This window comes from Podarcis cretensis (assembly GCF_951804945.1).
Source record: "Podarcis cretensis genome assembly, chromosome: 18".
NCBI lineage: Eukaryota > Metazoa > Chordata > Lepidosauria > Squamata > Lacertidae > Podarcis > Podarcis cretensis.
The window spans coordinates 4,043,004-4,061,713 of NC_137188.1; the positions used below are offsets into that span (position 1 = coordinate 4,043,004).

General features: G+C 49.0%; 1 protein-coding gene across 1 annotated transcript in view; it reads right to left on the reverse strand.

Moving 5' to 3' along the window:
* COMP (cartilage oligomeric matrix protein) overlaps nucleotides 1–18,710 on the reverse strand; it is a 43,165-nt gene that overhangs the window by 5,370 nt on the left and 19,085 nt on the right. Inside the window, exons 7-17 of the mRNA XM_079960561.1 lie at nucleotides 18,035–18,193; nucleotides 16,810–16,914; nucleotides 15,243–15,350; nucleotides 13,994–14,153; nucleotides 11,964–12,082; nucleotides 10,819–10,871; nucleotides 9,556–9,749; nucleotides 7,739–7,917; nucleotides 6,672–6,720; nucleotides 4,377–4,573; nucleotides 566–738 (exon numbers count right to left, since the gene is read on the reverse strand). Coding sequence (XP_079816687.1) covers nucleotides 566–738; nucleotides 4,377–4,573; nucleotides 6,672–6,720; nucleotides 7,739–7,917; nucleotides 9,556–9,749; nucleotides 10,819–10,871; nucleotides 11,964–12,082; nucleotides 13,994–14,153; nucleotides 15,243–15,350; nucleotides 16,810–16,914; nucleotides 18,035–18,193 — 1,496 coding nt within the window. The remainder of the gene's footprint in view (nucleotides 1–565; nucleotides 739–4,376; nucleotides 4,574–6,671; nucleotides 6,721–7,738; nucleotides 7,918–9,555; nucleotides 9,750–10,818; nucleotides 10,872–11,963; nucleotides 12,083–13,993; nucleotides 14,154–15,242; nucleotides 15,351–16,809; nucleotides 16,915–18,034; nucleotides 18,194–18,710) is intronic.

The following is an 18,710-nucleotide window of genomic DNA, read 5'->3' on the forward strand; positions in this document are numbered from 1 at the left end:
GATACTGTTCTTAACTTGAAGCCCCACTTTAGCTAATGGGACCTCCTGCTGCTGCCGCGCCACCGGAGCACGATTTCTGTTCTCATCCTGAAGCAAAGTTCTTAACCTTAACCACTATTTCTGGGTTAGTGGAGTCAGTAACCTAAAGCGTATGTAGCCCGAAGCATATGTAACCTGAGGTACCACTGTATATAATTTTAACAGTTTTCCAAAATCAATTTCCTCCAAAAAAAAAATAAAAAAAAAAATAACTTGATCACTTAACATCTTTCATGCTTTCTAAATTAGCTTTAAACAACTTAATTCCTAGAAATCTGATTGGTTCTTATGTACAATGTGTAAAAAGTTTTGTGAATAAAACGACCTGGGTCGAGGGGTGGGCAGGAATTATTATTACACGTACCCTTCCCAGAGTCTTGCTGGTTCAAGCCTCTGTGTGTATTTTATTATCAGAGTCTAATCCTTCCTTTGCTTTGGGAACACCTCACAGGACCACCACTGAGCCAGGCCTTTCCGCCGGGCACCCATCCCTGGCGCACCTGTGCATCTGGTCCCTGCTACTTACCGGATGTATCCCACCTGGGGCCGGTGCTGCAGAAACCAGCGGTAGGAGGTCTTGTCCTTCCAGCCGACGTTGCGAGGGTCTTTCCAGAGCAGCTTGACCTGGTTGGCCGTGTCTCCCGTGTGCCAGAGGGAGTTGCGGAGGTATTCTCCAGGGCCCGTCTTGGACTTCACTGCCTGGGATTGGAGGGAAGGGCAGGGAAGTTCAGAAAGCAGGAGCGGGGTTGTGGGGGCTTCCCAGAGGCCCCCACCCAGATGTGGTTGGAGACAACCTGTCAGCGTCAGCAACCTGCCCCTTTCCTATTTACTGTACAGTGGTACCTCGCAAGACGAATGCCTCGCAAGACGAAAAACGCGCAAGACGAAAGAGTTTTCCGTTTTTTGAGTTGTTCCGCAAGACGAATTTCCCTATGGGCTTGCTTCGCAAGACGAAACGTCTTGCGAGTTCTTGCGAGTTTGTTTCCTTTTTCTTAAAGCCGCTAAGCCGTTAATAGCCGCTAAGCCGCTAAGAGCCGTGCTTCGCAAGACGGAAAAACTGCAAGACGAAGAGACTCGCGGAATGGATTAATTTCGTCTTGCGAGGCACCACTGCATTTTTTGCTCTATAGGACGCACCGGACCATAGGTGGAGGAGAACGGGGGGGGGGGGGGGAATTCTCCCCCTCTCTGCTCATCGCCCCTTCAGCGAAGCGGCAGGAGAAACGGAGCCCCTTCCATTTCTCCTCCCGCTTCGCTGAAGGGGCACTGCGCAGAGAGGGAAAACTGTGCAGCGCCTCTCCAGCAAAGCAAAGCCTGGAGAGCAAGAGGGATCGGTGTGCACCGACCCCTCTCGCTCTCCAGGCTTCAGGCAGCTATCCGCAAGCCTTCGGAGCACAACGGGATCTCCCGCTGCACTCCAAAGGCTTGTGGATAGCAGCCTGAAGCCCCCGGAGCACAGCCGGAGTTCCCGCTGCGCTCCGGGGTCTTCAGGCGGCTTCAGCGAAAGCAACGCGAAGCCTCCGGAGCGTGGTGGGAGCGCTCCCTCTGTGCTTCATAGGCTTCGCGTTGCTATCGCTGAAACCAAGGAGCCTGCATTCGCTCCCTAAGACGCACACACATTTCCCCTTAATTTTTGGAAGGGAAAAAGTGCGTCTTATAGAGCAAAAAATACGGTATACAACCCACCTTTCTCACAAGCTGGGATTCAAGGCGGCTTCCAGCATTTTAAAAATAATGGTTGTAAACATTTTTTTGGTGATCGCTTTCATTCGTAAACCAGTTTTGAGGTTTTCTTTTCAACACTCAGGCATGTGAATCTTACGAAATCAAAGAAACAAACGTCGTGGAATGGGAAACAATTCTAACAAACCAGTGTAGTCAAAATGCATCCGAACACATTTAGAACCTGCTTGTCATAGAACTGTATTTTGTGTTTTTTATCCTGTATTTTTATGTTGTGAAGTGCCCCGAGATCTATGGATGGAGGGCGGTATACAAATTTTAATAATAATAGAGTTAGAAGGGATTCGAGGGTCCTTAGTCCAACCCCGTGCGATGCAGGAATCTCAACTACGCCATTCATGACACACGCACACACACACACACACACACACTGAGGAGATCTTGAGGCAAGCCTTTTCCTAGAGAAAAAGACTACCAAGAGCAGAAGGATGTGGTTGAGGTGATGAAAGCCTAGGGGAGCTTCCAGATGACCTGATCTGTTTGCTAGGAGATTTCCATTCTGATTTGAGCACTTGGCCATAGTCCCATCAGCCCCGGTGGCAGACGGCTGCTCTGGCAGGGGATGATAGGAGTTGTAGTCTAGGACATCTGGAGGACAGCATGTGCACCAAAGGCTGCCTTAGCCTCTTCCCTGGTGGCCGGCCAGAGCCTTTGCCTTGTGTCTGCAGGAGAACTGGCTCTTAACTGCTTGAACAGCCTGCGGAGCCAAAATGCAGATGAGATTTGGGAGAAGGCAAGTGAGATACGGGATGCGGGTGGCGCTGTGGGTTAAACCACAGAGCCTAGGATTTGCTGATCAGAAGGTCGGCGGTTTGAATCCCCGCGACGGAGTGAGCTCCTCTTGCTCAGTCTCTGCTCCTGCCAACCTAGCAGTTCGAAAGCACGTCAAAGTGCAAGTAGATAAATAGGTACCACTCCGGCGGGAAGGTAAATGGTGTTTCCGTGTGCTGCTCTGGTTTGCCAGAAGCGGCTTAGTCCTGCTGGCCACATGACCCGGAAGCTGTACGCTGGCTCCCTTGGTCAGTAAAGCGAGATGAGCCCCACAACCCCAGAGTTGGCCACAACTGGACCTAATGGTCAGGGGTCCCTTTACCTTTAATTGAGATACAGATCAGCTGTCGGGGAAAACATCCCTGTTTCCCCGCTCTCGTTGCCAGAGAGGAGAAACAGAGATGGGAGATTTTGTGTGGCCGGTTTCGTCCCCTGTTTTCCTGGCTTGGCCCGTGGCGTCTGGGCTGCCCCTGGGCTCCTCAGCCACCTACCTTGTTTTTTTTGTTTTTTTAAATGATATTTATTAAAGTTTCCAATTAACACATAAAAACACAAACAACAATAAAAACATACACAAACACAATACTGAAAACATGTATAATTTCGAATCTTATTTCTTAAACCTAATTTCCTCGACCTCCTCACACCTCCCCCTTCTGTATTCTAATTCCATTTATCTAATCAGCAAATCCATTCTCTTATTTCCCATTATTTTTTATAATTCTGTTCTTTTTCCTTAATCAACACCCCTGAAAACCACAAAATTTGGCCTCCGGTATGAAATTCACGGCATGTAATGCCTTGAGAGAGAATATTATGAAAATGATCTATAGGTGGTACATGACCCCAGTCAAGCTTGCAAAAATTTACCACTTATCAGACAATAAATGTTGGAAATGTAAAGAAAATGAAGGTACATTTTTTCACCTCTGGTGGGCATGCCCAAGGATTAAGGCTTTTTGGGAAACGATATATAATGAAATGAAAAAGGTATTTAAATATACTTTCTTGAAGAAACCAGAGGCCTTTCTCCTGGGTATGGTTAGCCATGTGGTGTTAAAGAAGGATAGAACTTTTTTTATGTACGCCACAACAGCAGCAAGGATTCTTACTGCAAAGTATTGGAAGACACCAGATCTACCCACTCTGGAAGAATGGCAGATGAAGTTGACAGACTACATGGGACTGGCAGAGATGACGGGCAGAATCCGAAACCAGGAGAAAGAGACAGTGGAAGAAGATTGGAAGAAATTTAAAGACTATTTAAGCAAACACTATAATATTAATGAAGGCTAGAATTGACATGCTTGCCAACAAAGGTCCGTATAGTTAAAGCTCTGGTTTTCCCAGTAGTGATGTATGGAAGTGAGAGCTGGACCATAAAGAAGGCTGATCGCCGAAGAATGGATGCTTTTGAATTCTGGTGCTGGAGGAGACTCTTGAGAGTCCCATGGACTGCAAGAAGATCAAACCTCTCCATTCTGAAGGAAATCAGCCCTGAGTGCTCACTGGAAGGACAGATTGTGAAGCTGAGGCTCCAGTACTTTGGCCACCTCATGAGAAGAGAAGACTCCCTGGAGAAGACCCTGATGTTGGGAAAGATGGAGGGCACAAGGAGAAGGGGGCGACAGAGGACGAGATGGTGGGACGGTGTTCTCGAGGTTACCAGCATGAGTCTGACCAAGCTGCGGGGGGCAGTGGAGGACAGGAGTGCCTGGCGTTCTCTGGTCCATGGGGTCACGAAGAGTCGGACACGACTAAACGACTAAACAACAACAAGAATTGACATGAGTCTTAAAATTTTGTGGTTCTCAGCCACCTACCTTGAGCTGGATCCCCGGTTCCGCCACAGCCCGGAAGGGGCTGGCCTGCCAGTAGGTCTGCTCCATCTGCTTCCACATGACCACGTAGAAGCTGGCGCTATCCTGGTAGCCGAAGATGAAGCCGGCGTAGTCATCGTCCGTGGCCGTGTTCACGTGGAAGGTGCCCTCGAAGTCCACCCCATTGAATGCAGTGTACCCTCAAGTAAGGGAGAGAGGGGTCACCGCCACAGAATCTGGGGGCAGGGGGCGGCTGGTGGTCTTGGCCTGCAACTCCTGCCAGCCAGCGCAGGAGCCCCCAAATGGCTAGGTGTGGGGAGGTGCAATCCAGCCGCACCTTGAGGGGCAGAGGTGGCCCCCCCTGAAAGCATGGGAATCCTGTCTCAGGCCCTTGGCCCATCTAGCTCAGGACTGTCTGCACAGACTGGCAGCAGCTCTCCAGGGCTTTAGGAAGGGTTGTCTCCAAGCTCTACCTGTAGAAGCCCCCAGGGACTGAACCTGGGACCTTCTGCATGCAAGCAGGTGTTCTCGGCCCAGTATACCTGAAGGAGCGTCTCCACCCCCATCGTTCTGCCCGGACACTGAGGTCCAGCTCCGAGGGCCTTCTGGCGGTTCCCTCCCTGCGAGAAGCCAAGTTACAGGGAACCAGGCAGAGGGCCTTCTCGGTGGTGGCGCCTGCCCTGTGGAATGCCGTCCCACCAGTTGTCAAAGAGAAGAACAACTACCTGACGTTTAGAAGACATCTGAAGGCAGCCCTGCTCAGGGAAGGTTTTAATGTTTAATAGACTATTGTATTTTAATATTCTGTTGGAAGCCACCCAGAGTGGCTGGGGAAACCCAGCCAGATGGGCGGGGTATAAATAATAAATTATTATTATTATATTATTATTACTATTATTCTACCCCTGAGGCATGGCCCATCCGCCCTACATCACTATTGGGGCAAGAGCTGGGGCCAGGTCAGCCAACAACTCACAAGATGCCAGTGAAGTTAACACTTTATTCAAAGGAAACAGCTCAGACCAGTGAGCATAGCAACTCTTCATCATCATCATCATCATCATCATATTTATTTATATCCTGCCATCCCCAGCCAAGACCGGGCTCAGGGCGGCTAACACCAGGTATAAAAACAATTGATTAAAATACAACTTAAAAACAAGGCTAAAATACAACTTTTAAAATGCAGCCTCATTTCAGTAGAAACTCAAAGACTTTTTGTGGATGAAAACGTCAAGTCTTCACCAAGGCCAACTATCCAGACTGGTCCTACGTGGGCCAGAAAAAAAGGCAGGGAAGTCCCCAGATAGGAGTTCCATCACAGAAGGAGAAAGGAAAAAGGAAAGAGGGGGAGGGGATCAAGTTGATTCCAAGCCAAAGGCCAGGCGGAACAACTCTGTCTTACAGGCCCTGTGGAAAGAGATCAGATCCTGCAGGGCCCTGGACTCATGAGGCAGAGCGTTCCACCAAGTCGGGGCCAGTGTTGAAAAGGCCCTGGCTCTGGTTGAGGCTAATCTGACTTCCTTAGGGCCCAGGACCACTAAGGTGTTGCTATTTATGGACCTTGAGGCTCTCCATGGGGCATACCAGGAGAGGCGGTCCCGTAGGTACGAGGGTCCTAGGCTGTGAAGGGCTTTAAAGGTCAAAAGCAGCACCTTAAATCTGACCCTGTCCTCCACCGAGATGCAGTAGGTCTTGCCCCAGTGTGGCAGTTGTGAGGACTGAAGTACCCACCTTCCTACAACTCCCTAAGCCCTCCCCCCCCCGGGTTCTTCCCTTGCAACCTGTGGCTCCTTGGCTGTCTCTGCTTTGCCCTCTGCACATTCTGGGAGACCGGGGGGGGGGGGGAGCTAGTCACAGCGGGAGTGGGAGACCCCCTGGCTTCTTCAGCAACCTGCCTCATCTCTGCCTCTTCTGCCCCCTCCTCTCCCCTCCTGTCTCTGAATATGGACTGCTCTTTGCCACAGACTCCCCTCACTCACTAAACCCTGTTGCCTCTTCAGCTTCTGACACTCCCTCCTCCCAGCCTTCTCCCTCTTGTCACCCCACCACCCCTCATCGGGCTCTGAGCCTTCTTCCCTTGGGGATCCCCCAAGCTGGTGCCTCCCCCCACTCACCCACACCCAAGCAGTCCACGACAATCACTTTTATCAACAAGCCCATGACATTATGTTCGGATGACACAGCTATTCACTGATATTTTTTTATTGGTGGTTGGTTTTTAGGAAGACTTTGTGAAAGAATATGAATAATGGTGGGGAAAGGATGTGGGATTTATGTGTGAAAAATACCACTTACCGACTGCCAAACCTGGGTCGCTGTTCATGGTCTGAACAATCTCCATTCCCTGCAAATGAGAGAGCGAGAGAGAGAGCGAGAGAGAGAGAAGGAAGGAAGGAAGGAAGGAAGGAAGGAAGGAAGGAAGGAAGGAAGGAAGGAAAGAAAGAAAGAAGTGGGTGCTTTTTTCAGTCTGAGAGCATCGTTCCAGAAGCACAGGTAGTTTGGAAGCACCAACTGGACTACTGCAAAGTGCTTGGTGTGGGGCCACCTTTGAAGACCATCTGGTAGCTATATCCAGTGTAGAACAGCTGGGGAGCTTTCTCAGCCGTTCAGAAAACATAACACTGGGTGGGGCAGGGTCCCAGTTTGCTTGCATCTCAAAGCCAAGGCAGTGGTAGATCAAAAAATTTAGCAGCTACGCAACTTGGAAACTAAATGTCCGAGGAAGGACTCTCTCACATCCATCTCCCTAGGCCACCCCTGGAGATTTGGCTCCCAGTACGTTTCCGAGCACAATTCAAAGTGTTGGTGCTGACCTTTAAAGCCCTAAACGGCTTCAGTCCGGTATATCTGAAGGAGTGTCTCCACCCCCATCGTTCTGCCCGGACGCCGAGGTCCAGTGCTGAGGGCCTTCTAGTGGTTCCCTCCCTGCGAGAAGCAAAGCTACAGGAACCAGGCAGAGGGCCTTCTTAGTAGTGGCACCCGCCCTGTGGAGCGCCCTCCCACCGGATGTCAAAGAGAAAAACAACTTTTAGAAGACATCTGAAGGCAGCCCTGTTTAGGGAAGCTTTTAATGTTTGATGTATTACGGTATTTTAATATTGTGTTGGAAGCCGCCCAGATGGGTGGGGTATAAATAAATTATTATTATTATTATTATTATTATTATTATTATTATTATTATTATTACCCAGGGCCAGACAGAGATGTTTGCAGGGCCATATCCGCACCCCCCTTCTGCACAGCCCCCTCCACACCTGGGTGTAACTGAACAGGGAAATGGAAGGAAGCGTATTCTGCGGAAAGCTTTTCCTTCCGCCTTGGACCACGGCAGGAAATGGGGTACGTAAATGCCCCCAACTGACCTGGTTGAGGACGATCCAGTTGGGATCGATCTGCGCATCTCCCTCGGGATCCAGCACCACCGTCTGAAACGCCCGGAAGTCGGTCAGCGTCACCTGGGCATTCTCTGGGCAGACGTCTATGCGGTCGACCACCAGGTCCTTATCGAAGTCGCCCTGGCAGGCGTCCCCAATGCCGTCTCCTGCAGCGGGGGAACGAGGCTCAGTTCCTCAAGAGCAGCTCTACCCCCCCCCCCACGGGGTTCCTGTTGGATCACGGAAGGACCCAGGCAGAGGGTGGTGGGGCAGGAAGGTCACAAATTACATGCCCCCCTCCCTGCAGACAGATGCCGCTAGAAGAAAAGTTAGGATTCAGGGGCTTTCCCTTTTTTTACTTATTTCATATTTATTTACATTTCTAGATCTCTCTTCTGCCCACAGACATTCAAGGCAGCTACTGAAGTTGGAAGACAAATAATTTTTTAATTAAAAACAACAACAGCAAGTTGATGGATCTCAAGGATTCGAAGTTATTGTTATGAGTTTGGCGGGGGTGTCAGTATGGACGGTACCCTGGGTCGCTTCCAATCCTGTATACAGTGGACGCTTGGGTTGCGAATGTGCATCCGTGCGGGAGGCACAATCGCAACCCGCAGCGGCGCAGCGGCACACACACAGGTTGTGATTCGGCGCTTTAGCGCATGCGCAAAGCACAATTTAGCGCTTCTGCGCATGCGCGACCGCCGAAACCCGGAAGTAACCCGTTCCGGTACTTCCAGGTTTCGGCGCATCCATAACCCAAAAAAACAATAACCTGAAGCGTCTGTAACCCGAGGTATGACTGTATTGCGGTGGGTGGGGGAGGGGGGGAAGAATCTATAAGAGGAATCCTGACCAACCAGTTATTTTGTCAAGGCCATGCCTTTGGGAGGCCAGCTGAGACCTGCAATTCTACAGATCCAAAGAGGCTGCCCTGTTGCCATAGAGACGTGTGGGTGGTCCTTCTCCCACATCACCTGGCGGGATGCCACACCATCGTGGGCTGGAGAGCAGGTGGCCAGAGGGGTGTGTACGAGTTTTGCTGATGACTTGGGGGGGGGCGGAGAGATGCCTCGCTCTGTGCAGGATTTGGGCCTCCAATTGGGGAAGCAAGATCTGCTGGGGCGTTAATGCTGAGAGCCTCTCTGCCATAAAGGTAAAGGTAAAGGGGCCCCTGACCATTAGGTCCAGTCGTGGCCGACTCTGGGGTTGCAGCGCTCATCTCGCTTTATTGGCCGAGGGAGCCGGCGTACAGCTTCTGGGTCATGTGGCCAGCATGACTAAGCCGCTTCTGGCAAACCAGAGCAGCGCACGGAAACGCCGTTTACCTTCCCGCCAGAGTGGTACCTATTTATCTACTTGCACTTTGACGTGCTTTTGAACTGCTAGGTTGGCAGGAGCAGGGACCGAGCAACGGGAGCTCACTCCGTCACGGGGATTCGAACCGCTGACCTTCCGATCGGCAAGTCCTAGGCTCTGTGGTTTAACCCACAGCGCCACCCTTGTCCCTTAGTGATGCTCTGATCATGCACAACTAAGCGAAACCTTTTCTCCTTGCAGTGTGCAGCGAACCCTTGCACCACCCACATCCCCCTCTCTGCCCTATGCTCTGGTAAATAAAACTATACATGCTAAAAGAGACCACAGTCTCCTCTGAGGAAACACCTTTGCAGTTTTTCAGCACTCTGAGAGGGGACAGCACCTAACAATCTGCTCCAGGTGAGGCTGTGGCCAATGACAAAACCAGAGAGGTGGCCTGCTGAGGTTTTTGCTTTTTGGCAAGGCCAGGTCTCCTTCCTTACTGTCTGTGTCTTCTTGCCCGGGGTTAGGGACCAAGCGGCAGTTGTCTGGTCCAGGGGGCCTGCGGTCAGGGATGCCGTCGTTGTCGTCGTCCTCGTCGCACTCGTCCCCGATCCCGTCCTGGTCAGAGTCCAGCTGGGAGCTGTTGGGCACCGAGGGGCAGTTGTCCCTGGAGTCCTGGTGGCCGTCCCCATCTCTGTTGTGCAGACAGAGAGGAAGGATTGCAAGTTTAGGGTATGGGAACTGAGGCTTCAAGAACAAAGGGGAAGCTCAGGGTCACCACTTTGACCAGATGACCAGAGCACAAAGGAGAAAATAGAAGAGGAATTGGCAGTGACTAGGTAAGTCTCTTTCTATGTCTCCTCTTTTAACGGGTCCTTTTAAAGTAAACCGATCCCCTCAGGAAGAATGGACAAAATTCAACGATTATTTAGCTAAATTTGTTAAGTTAAACTAATTGGAAATAGCTTGCAGACAACAGATTGGTTTAGGAATTTATATAAGTTAAGTGATGTTTAACATGTACAATTTTGAATTGAAAAGATACAAGGATGTGAATGGACTAAGTTAAGTATATAAGAATTAGGATTTGTAAAGCCGTTATAAGTATATGCATGGAAATTCAACCAAGGGGAAGCGAGGAAGTCACTTAACAATGTTAATAAGTGTAATTTTAATAAAGGTTATGATTTATGTTTGTGTGTTTTGTTCGTTTATAATTTTGTGAAAATTATTTTTTTAAAAAAAATTGAAAAAATAAATAAATAAAGTAAACCGATTCCCAGCTCTGAAATTCCTCGGCTGAGCTCTAGCCCAGGCTCTGGACCCAGACCCCCAGGTTTCTTTCAAGGTGAATCCGGACCATACGCTCCACAGGAGGCTGCCTGCTGTATCTCTGCATGAGCTAATGTTGTCCTTCAACCATCCCCCGCTCTCCTGTCCTCCATCCATCCAATCTGCCAGGTTGGGTGCAATCGGATCTTAAGATGTAGTAGAACTAAGTGCCCTTGAAGGCGTCTGACTGTCGCATCTCTGTATGACTCCCTGCTCTGGGTGCTCTGCCTGTCAGAAGAGGCCATTATGGCACAAATCCAGTGGCGTGTGCTACCCTGAGGGGAGATAATGATTCTCTCTCAGTTGCTCTTACTTTTGGGTGTCATAATAGGTCTCAGGACTGTGGTAGTTCAGCAAAACAACTCCTACAGGTGCTCCTTAGCTCCTACCCCCCAACAGGTGAAACGAGACGAGCCATTTCTATAACTTACCGGTCTTGGTTGGTATCACACAGGTCCCCCACGAGATCGTGGTCAGTGTCTTTCTAAATAACAGGAAGCAACAGCTGCATTATTTGCTTAAAATAAAATAAAAAAGTTTACAGGAGCAAAACAAGACTTTGAAATCTGCAACTCTTAACTTAGGGTTACCAGATGTCCCCGGTTACAGGGGACAGCCCCCGGATTTGCAAATTTGTCCCTGGACAAATTCTGTCCCCGGAATGTCCCCAGATTTGCAAATCTGTCCCTGGGAAATGTGGCAGCAGCAGCCTCGGCAGCAACACTTCATATGGAGACTTCCAGTGAGGAAAAATGGCGGGTGCCACGGCAGCAAGCAGCTCCTGAAGCCAGCCAGAGCCAACTGCGCTACCAGGCTGGCTCTGGGCTGCTGACTGCTGCCGCCGCCACTGCCAAAGGGAAACTGGGGATGTCCGGCGGTACAGATCTCCTGCCGCCTTCTCCCTTTGTTTTGACTGATTGGGGGAAGCTCAGGAGTCGCAGGCTGGCGGCCGTTGCCCAGTTTTTTAAAAACGCTGCACATTTATGTTTCACAGGGTGCGAAAGAAGGGCTTTGCACCTTGCCTGGCAGAGAAACCATGCGCCTTGCGCCTCTCCTGGGCAATGGCCGCCCGCCGGCGACTCCCAAGCCTCCCCCGATCTGTCACAACAAAGGGGGCAGGAGATCAGGGAAGGCTCGGGAGTCACGGGTGGGCAGTGTGCTGTTGCCCAGTTTTTTAAAAACTCTGCACATTTCTGTTTCACAGGGTGTGAAAGAAGGGCTTTGCACCTTGCCCAGCAGAGAAACTGCACACCTTGCGCCCCTCCTGGGCAATGGTGTGCTGCCCACCCATGACCATCCCCACTACTGACTCCCTGTTGCTACTCAACTTCAAAAAAAAAAAAAAAAGTATCCCTGGATTCATTGAAAATATCTGCTAACCATGTCTTAACTGCAGGGGTTAGGGAACCATGTTTCAAAGCCCCTATTTCAAAGCTTCTCTTGAAAGATCTAAGCTATAGACATTCACCTTCAAGGCCAGTCTCTAGGCATCCTTCAATTTGCTCTCCCACCCTTGGGAAAAGACCCATTTGCAACACACGCCCCCAACTCATTCCTTGCCCCAGGAAGCGCTTACCTGGTCTGGGTTGCTAATCAAGGGGCAGCTGTCACAAACGTCTCCAACCCCGTCACCGTCGCTGTCTCTCTGGTCTGGATTGGGGATCCTCACGCAGTTGTCCAGGACATTTTTAATCTCTGCAGAAGCGGGAGGCAAAAACAGCCACGGTCATCATCAAGAGTGCGGCATCTCGCCTGGCCTGGAAAGCTGTAGGAGGCATCAGTGCTTATGCAAAAGTCAGGAAGAAGAGTTTGGATTTGATATCCCACTTTATCACTACCGGAATAAGCGGCTAACAATCTCCTTTCCCTTCCTCCCCCACAACAAACACTCAATCAATCAATCAATCAATCAAACCTTTATTGTATTAGCATACAGCCATAGTAGGATAAAACAAACTAAAAATGGTATAGACAAGCAACCAAACAAGATTCAAAACGATATTACTGGGGTTATGACATTTAAATTGCCCTAAGACAATAATGTAAAGATTTAGTTGCCGGCGCCGGGAATCTAGAATGCAGATGAATATAAAGCATATAATGGCCCCAAAATAGGCTCGGCACATTAGGTTAAAAAGGTAATGAAAGAATTAAAACCGGTCCAGGTCTAGAACACACTACCCAGTCAGAGTAGCCCTGAGTTTCAAGGCCTGCACTATAAAGGTTGCCACCCCACGTGAAACTTGGGGATTTGCGTCCACAAGAAGCGATTTCAGACTGTCTTCCTTAGATGTAATGGTGGACGGGATCAAGCGGAGGAGCTTAGATCTTATTAGCTCATAAATAGGGCAGTAGAAAAAGAAATGTATAAAGTCCTCTACTTCATTCATTGTGCATGAACATAGACGCTGAGTAATAGGGGTCTTAGAATAAATCCCCTGCAGGAAGGCCGTGGGTATAGAATGGAAACGGGCCATGGTAAACGCTCTTCTCAAATTGGGCTCCGTCAGGTCTATCAAGTAGTTGGCAAGTGATCTTACCACTTTCACTTTAGGGAGCCACATGGAGAGGCGAGCTGTGGTGGACTGTGCCCGGTCCATGGCCTCGTCTCTAGTAAGAATCCAGGCCCGGATTTTATGATGGTCCCAAGCTGACAGTGTGTCAAGATCTGGGAGGGAGTAGCGTGCAGTAATAGTCTCCATGGCCTTGGACCATTTATTGCTATGAGAACAAGTTAAAAAGGCTTGCCTGGCTAAAAGGGAACCTGGGGCTTTGATTAATTTACAATAAAAACTAATAATTCTAATGTGGGCTCTCGCAACAAAGGAGGGGAGGCCCAGTTCTGTTCTTAACTGTGCAGCAATCGAGCCCTCTGTGAGGTGAGTGGGGCTGAGAGACTTCAGAGAAGGGGGACTGGCCCAAGGTCACCCAGCAGCTGCATGTGGAGGAGCGGGGAAGCGAACCCGGTTCACCAGATTAGGAGTCCACTGCTTGGAGGAGCAGAGACGCAAACCTGGTTCACCAGATTACCAGTCCACCGCTCTTAACCACTACACCACACTGGCTCTCACAAAAATTGAATGCCCGATCCACAGTTCTTCCGAGAGCTTACATTAAAAATAAATAAAACATTTTTCAAAAAGCCTCTTGGCCAATTAGTTGTGTGTCTCTTTGTTGATTAATTCAGAAGGTGTGTGCTTTAATTGACTAAATGGTCCATCTTTCCACTCTAACGGAGATGAGCTTTCTCGGTCATGTCGTGGAATGACGACAGGACAGGTGTTGTCTGTGAGATGCTAGGACGGAGCAGCTACGATTGTCTTCTACTGACCATCCCTTTGCCTCAGGCCTGATCCGGCACCCAGGCTCTTCTTACATTCTTGCAGAACCTCCAGTTCCAGAGCCAGTCTATCTCTATTTCTAGGCTCTGTGGGGTATTTGGCCACTGTGAGAAGAGGTTGGCCCGATCTAGGAGGCCGGCTCTTATGTTCATCACCATAATAATTTGTGACTATTATTGCTGTTAATCCACCCGCTCATCATCATCTATCCTGCTCTTCAGATCCTCTGTCTTTGAAATCGCTCAGGGGCCCCACAGGCACTCACTGTCTCCGTCCATGTCATCGTCACACAAGTCCCCCCGGCCGTCTCCATCACTGTCTCGCTGGTCGTTGTTCTTCACGTTCCGGCAGTTGTCACAGGCGTCGCCAAAGCTGTCCTGGTCGCTGTTGCGCTGGTCTGAGTTACGCACAAATACACAGTTGTCCTGGGTGGGGAGAGGAGAGGAGGGGTGAGTCAGGGGATGGGGCTGAAGAGATACTGGAGGGCGAGAGTTTGCCACTGGACTGGAACCCTGAGCCTGTCAATAATAATAATAATAATAATAATAATAATAATAATAATAATTTATTTATACCCTGCCCATCTATCTGGGTCTCCCCAGCCACCCTGGGCGGCTTCCAACAAAGTACAGTGGTACCTCAGGTTAAGTACTTAATTCTTTCCGGAGGTCTGTTCTTAACCTGAAGCACCACTTTAGCTAATGGGGCCTCCTGCTGCCGCTGCCACGCGATTTCTGTTCTCATCCTGAAGCAAAGTTCTTAACCCGAGGTACTATTTCTGGGTTAGCAGAGTCTGTAACCTGAAGCGTATGTAACCTGAAGCATATGTAACCCGAGGTACTACAGTGGTCTGTTAAACATTAAAAGCTTCCCTAAAGAGGGCTGCCTTCAGATGTCGTCTAAAAGCCTGGTAGTTGTTTTTCTCTTTGACATCTCATGGGAAGGCGTTCCACAGGGCGGGTGCTACCACCGAGAAGGCCCTCTGCCTGGTTCCCTGTAACTTGGCTTCTCGCAGTGAGGGAACCGCCAGAAGGTCCTCGGCGCTGGACTTCAGAACGATGGGGGTGGAGACGCTCCTTCAGGTATACTGGACCGAGGCCGTTTAGGGCTTTCAAGGTCAGCACCGACACTTTGAATTGTGCTTGGAAACGTACGTCTCTTGAGCAGGCAGCATTCTCCTTCTTCTACCCTTCCTCCAAGCATTAATTTCAGAGGGTTTAGCCTGAGCAGAACTTCACTGGAGGCAACCCAGCAATCCAAGCTTCATAAAAATACCATACATTTAAAGCACACCTCTCCCCCCACCTAGTTTGCCCTTCACACAACTACCTTTCCCAGCAGCCTTCGCCAACAACAAGGTTTTCGATTTTAACACACACATGCAATCGCGTTTCTTATTGGAATCTGCCCTCTCTGTTGTGCTCAACAGGGAAAAGACAGCTTTCCTTGGTCCTGAAAGCAAAAACGGAACGGTGCTTGTCTACTTGACGTGCACCCAAGACAGGAGTTCAAACCTCGGTGTTTATTATCCCATCGCCGTCGGCGTCGTCATCGCAGGCGTCTCCTATTCCATCTCTGTCCGCATCTTCTTGCCCGGAGTTGGGGACAGTCACACAGTTATCCTGGAAAGGGAGACAACGGTTAGGCTTTTAAGGTGTTTGCGTGCGTGTGTGCCTTACGGGGAGCTGCCGGCCAGGACCTCCTGCATGAAAAGCAGGCCTTACATAGAATCATAGAGGTGGAAGAGACCCCAAGGGCCATCGAGTCCAACCCCCTGCCAAGCAGGAAACACCATCAGAGCACTCCTGACATATGCTTGTCAAGCCTCTGCTTAAAGACCTCCAAAGAAGGAGACTCCACCACACTCCTTGGCAGCAAATTCCACTGTCAAACAGCTCTTACGGTCAGGAAGTTCTTCCTAATGTTTAGGTGGAATCTTTTTCCTTTCCCTTTCTTTGACCAACAAGGTGGTGTTCCTCTCTGTTTTTCCTCCGTTTCATAGTTAACTTGTGACTTTATCTTCTTTTTTTTTTAAAAAAAAAATTATCCACAGCAACGTGGTTTGCGTTTGAGTTGCTTGACCAAAGTCACCACACGGACTTCCCTTAACTTGGAATCCAACCCATTCATTCACACACACACACACACACACACACACACACACACAGAGTGGACGCTTGGGTTGCGAACGCAATCCGTGAGGGAAGCACGCCTGCAACCCGCAGTGTCCACAACCCACAGCGCTGCGTCAGCGCATGCGCGGGTTGCAATTCGGTGCTTCTGCGCATGTGCAAAGCGCAATTTAGCGCTTCTGCACATGCGCAAGTGCCGGAACCCGGATGTAACCCATTCTGGTACTTCCAGGTTCGGTGTTGTGCGCAACCCGAAATCGCCCAACCCAAAGTGTCTGTAACCCGAGGTGTGACTGTATAACAATTTAAAGTACTCATTTTTACATCCTTAAGATATCAACGACTTCCCCTCGTCTCTTTCCATGGTTCATTTTGCATATCACAAATCCCTGCATATTTTACAAAACTATACCATTCAGTATTCCATTATTACACCCATCAAAACTTATTTACACTGTTGAATTCATCTTAATGCTGCCAGCATACACAGTTATTTCCCATATATTCAAGAAATGTTTTCCAGTCTTCTCTAAATGTACGTTCTTCTTGTTCTCTTATGTTATGTTCTATATGTTAAGTCTGCAAGCTGTGCATATTCTGTCAACTTAAGTTGCCGTTCTTCTTTGGTTGGGACCTCGCTCATTTTCCATTTTTGGGCTAGCAAAACACGGGTCGCAGTAGTGGCAGACATAAATAACCATTTAGACACCTGGGAATTTCAGTCTGAATAATCCCCAACAGAAAGGACTCTGGGGGGTTTTTTGAGGGGGAGGGAAAGAACTTTTAAACATTTTTTTCCAATTCATTATGGATCATTTCCCAATACTCCTTTACCCCTTTACAAGAGTAAAAGGAATGGAACTCTTTAAGTCTGCCTAGGCTGCGCTCAGACAAGGAGAGGCATAGTCCAGGGTGGAGAGGGCCTTGGGCGCTGAGCGTCTCTTCTTACCTTGCGGCACTTCTTGTCTGTGCAGCGAAGCTTCTCGTCGGGAAAGCCATCAATGTCAGTGTCTTTGCCGCAGATGAAGCCATTACCGGCCCACCCAACGATGCACTGCAAGCAGAGAGTGGTACAAGCATTAACCAAGGAAGGCAGACCTGTTAACATTGGTTCCTCACTTTTCTAGTCTTCACCACACTTCTGCACACGTTTATTATTATTATTATTATTATTATTATTATTATTATTAAATCATTTTTTCAATACAAACAACAACCGTAAAAGACACATACAACAAAAACCATAATAACACTAATAACATTAACAATTCAGATTTGAAGACTGACATACCTATGATTATGCCTTTTTAACAATATTTCCCCACCTCTCTCTCCTCCCCCTACTTCCCCCCACTGTCCGCCTTATCGCTTAAATATTCCTTCCAGATTTCTTCATATTTATCCATTCTTAATTTGCGTCGACATGCAGTTCGTTCGTATGTAGCTAGTCTGTCCGTATTATCAACCCATGTGCTCAATGGAATCTTTTTGCAGCTCTTCCAATTCATGAGTTTATTATTATTATTTTAAAAACTTGTTCTCCAGTAAAGTCGCCATGCGTCCTTTAACTTTGCCTTATCACATTTTTTTGTGTGTGTAAGCAATTTCCTGAAACATTGTGCAGTTTTGAATCAACACAATGCATTTTCACGCACAGCAGCAAGAACAAAAATTTTCAGTGCTGCACAAAGGTCCCCCCTTAAATCAACACAGATTAAGGTGTGAGCGAAGGGAGGGTATTAATTTCTGGAGGTGCATGTCTGACTGTCCGGCCGCTAGGGGGCAAAAGAGACTAAAGAAAACAAAGGCTTTGAGCTGTAGAAAACTTTGCTGTTCTAACTGCAAAAAATGACCCATACATTCTGAATCTTAAAGCATCAGTTTTAGAACAGGCCCATTTTGTTGTTCTTTTGAATCAGTGACACCCCCACCCCCCAATTTGGTGAGGGAAATATTTAGAAATGGTTTTGGATGGAGTATTCGCTTTTCTGTTTATTCTGGACGTGCAGAAGCCTGAAATTCACATTTCTAAGGGTGAGCCGGGGGAGAAAAACACACTAGCCACCCCCATCTCCTCTAGTCTGCAGAACTTTGCAGCTTCCCCATTCACTAGATCTGGAGATGCTTAGGGAGGGGCGGGAGGAGGAGGAGCCCAAAGGAGGCTTTGAACCCACCACACAGCTGAGTGTTCCATCGCGTTCCACAATGCAGTCCGCTTTCTCGTGGCACGGGCTGAGATCTCCGTTGGGACACCTTCTCTCCATCTTGCTGCGGCAGCCGGAAACCTGGTCCCCTGTGAAGCCAGGCTTGCACGGCCCACACTTGTAGGAGCCCTGCAGGGAGAAGAAATGGGATGGTTTGCAGTGGGGGCATTTGCAGGGATGGCCAAGCAGCCGAAAGGATGTCCTCTTGCCTCCTTGGATGCGTAAAACCTGCTCTGCTGTTTCGTGGTGCTTTCTCTTTCCCTTCCACCAATCTTGGGACACCCTTGCTTTTGGGAAACACAGGCCAGTGTGTACCGTTGTTGTAAACAAAAATCTGCCCTTTTTTCCCTTATGGGGTATCCAAGAGCCCATATAGAGTTCTTAGGTAGGTTCCCTATTGGTAGGAGAAAATAACAGAGGCCAACCAGAGAATATTGAGAAGCAAAGCAGCTAGGAAGCCTGATCTTTATTGAACTGTTGCAACAGGGTGCTCCCCTCACACGCAGGAAAGCAGGAGGAACCCAGAACCAAGGTGTGTCTGCCCTTATATAGACATTTTAAATTCTCTGCCCTGGAGCTCCAGACCACCCCTCCATACATCATACATACATGACAGAAGGGGTGTAACCCAAGACCACCACCCCAG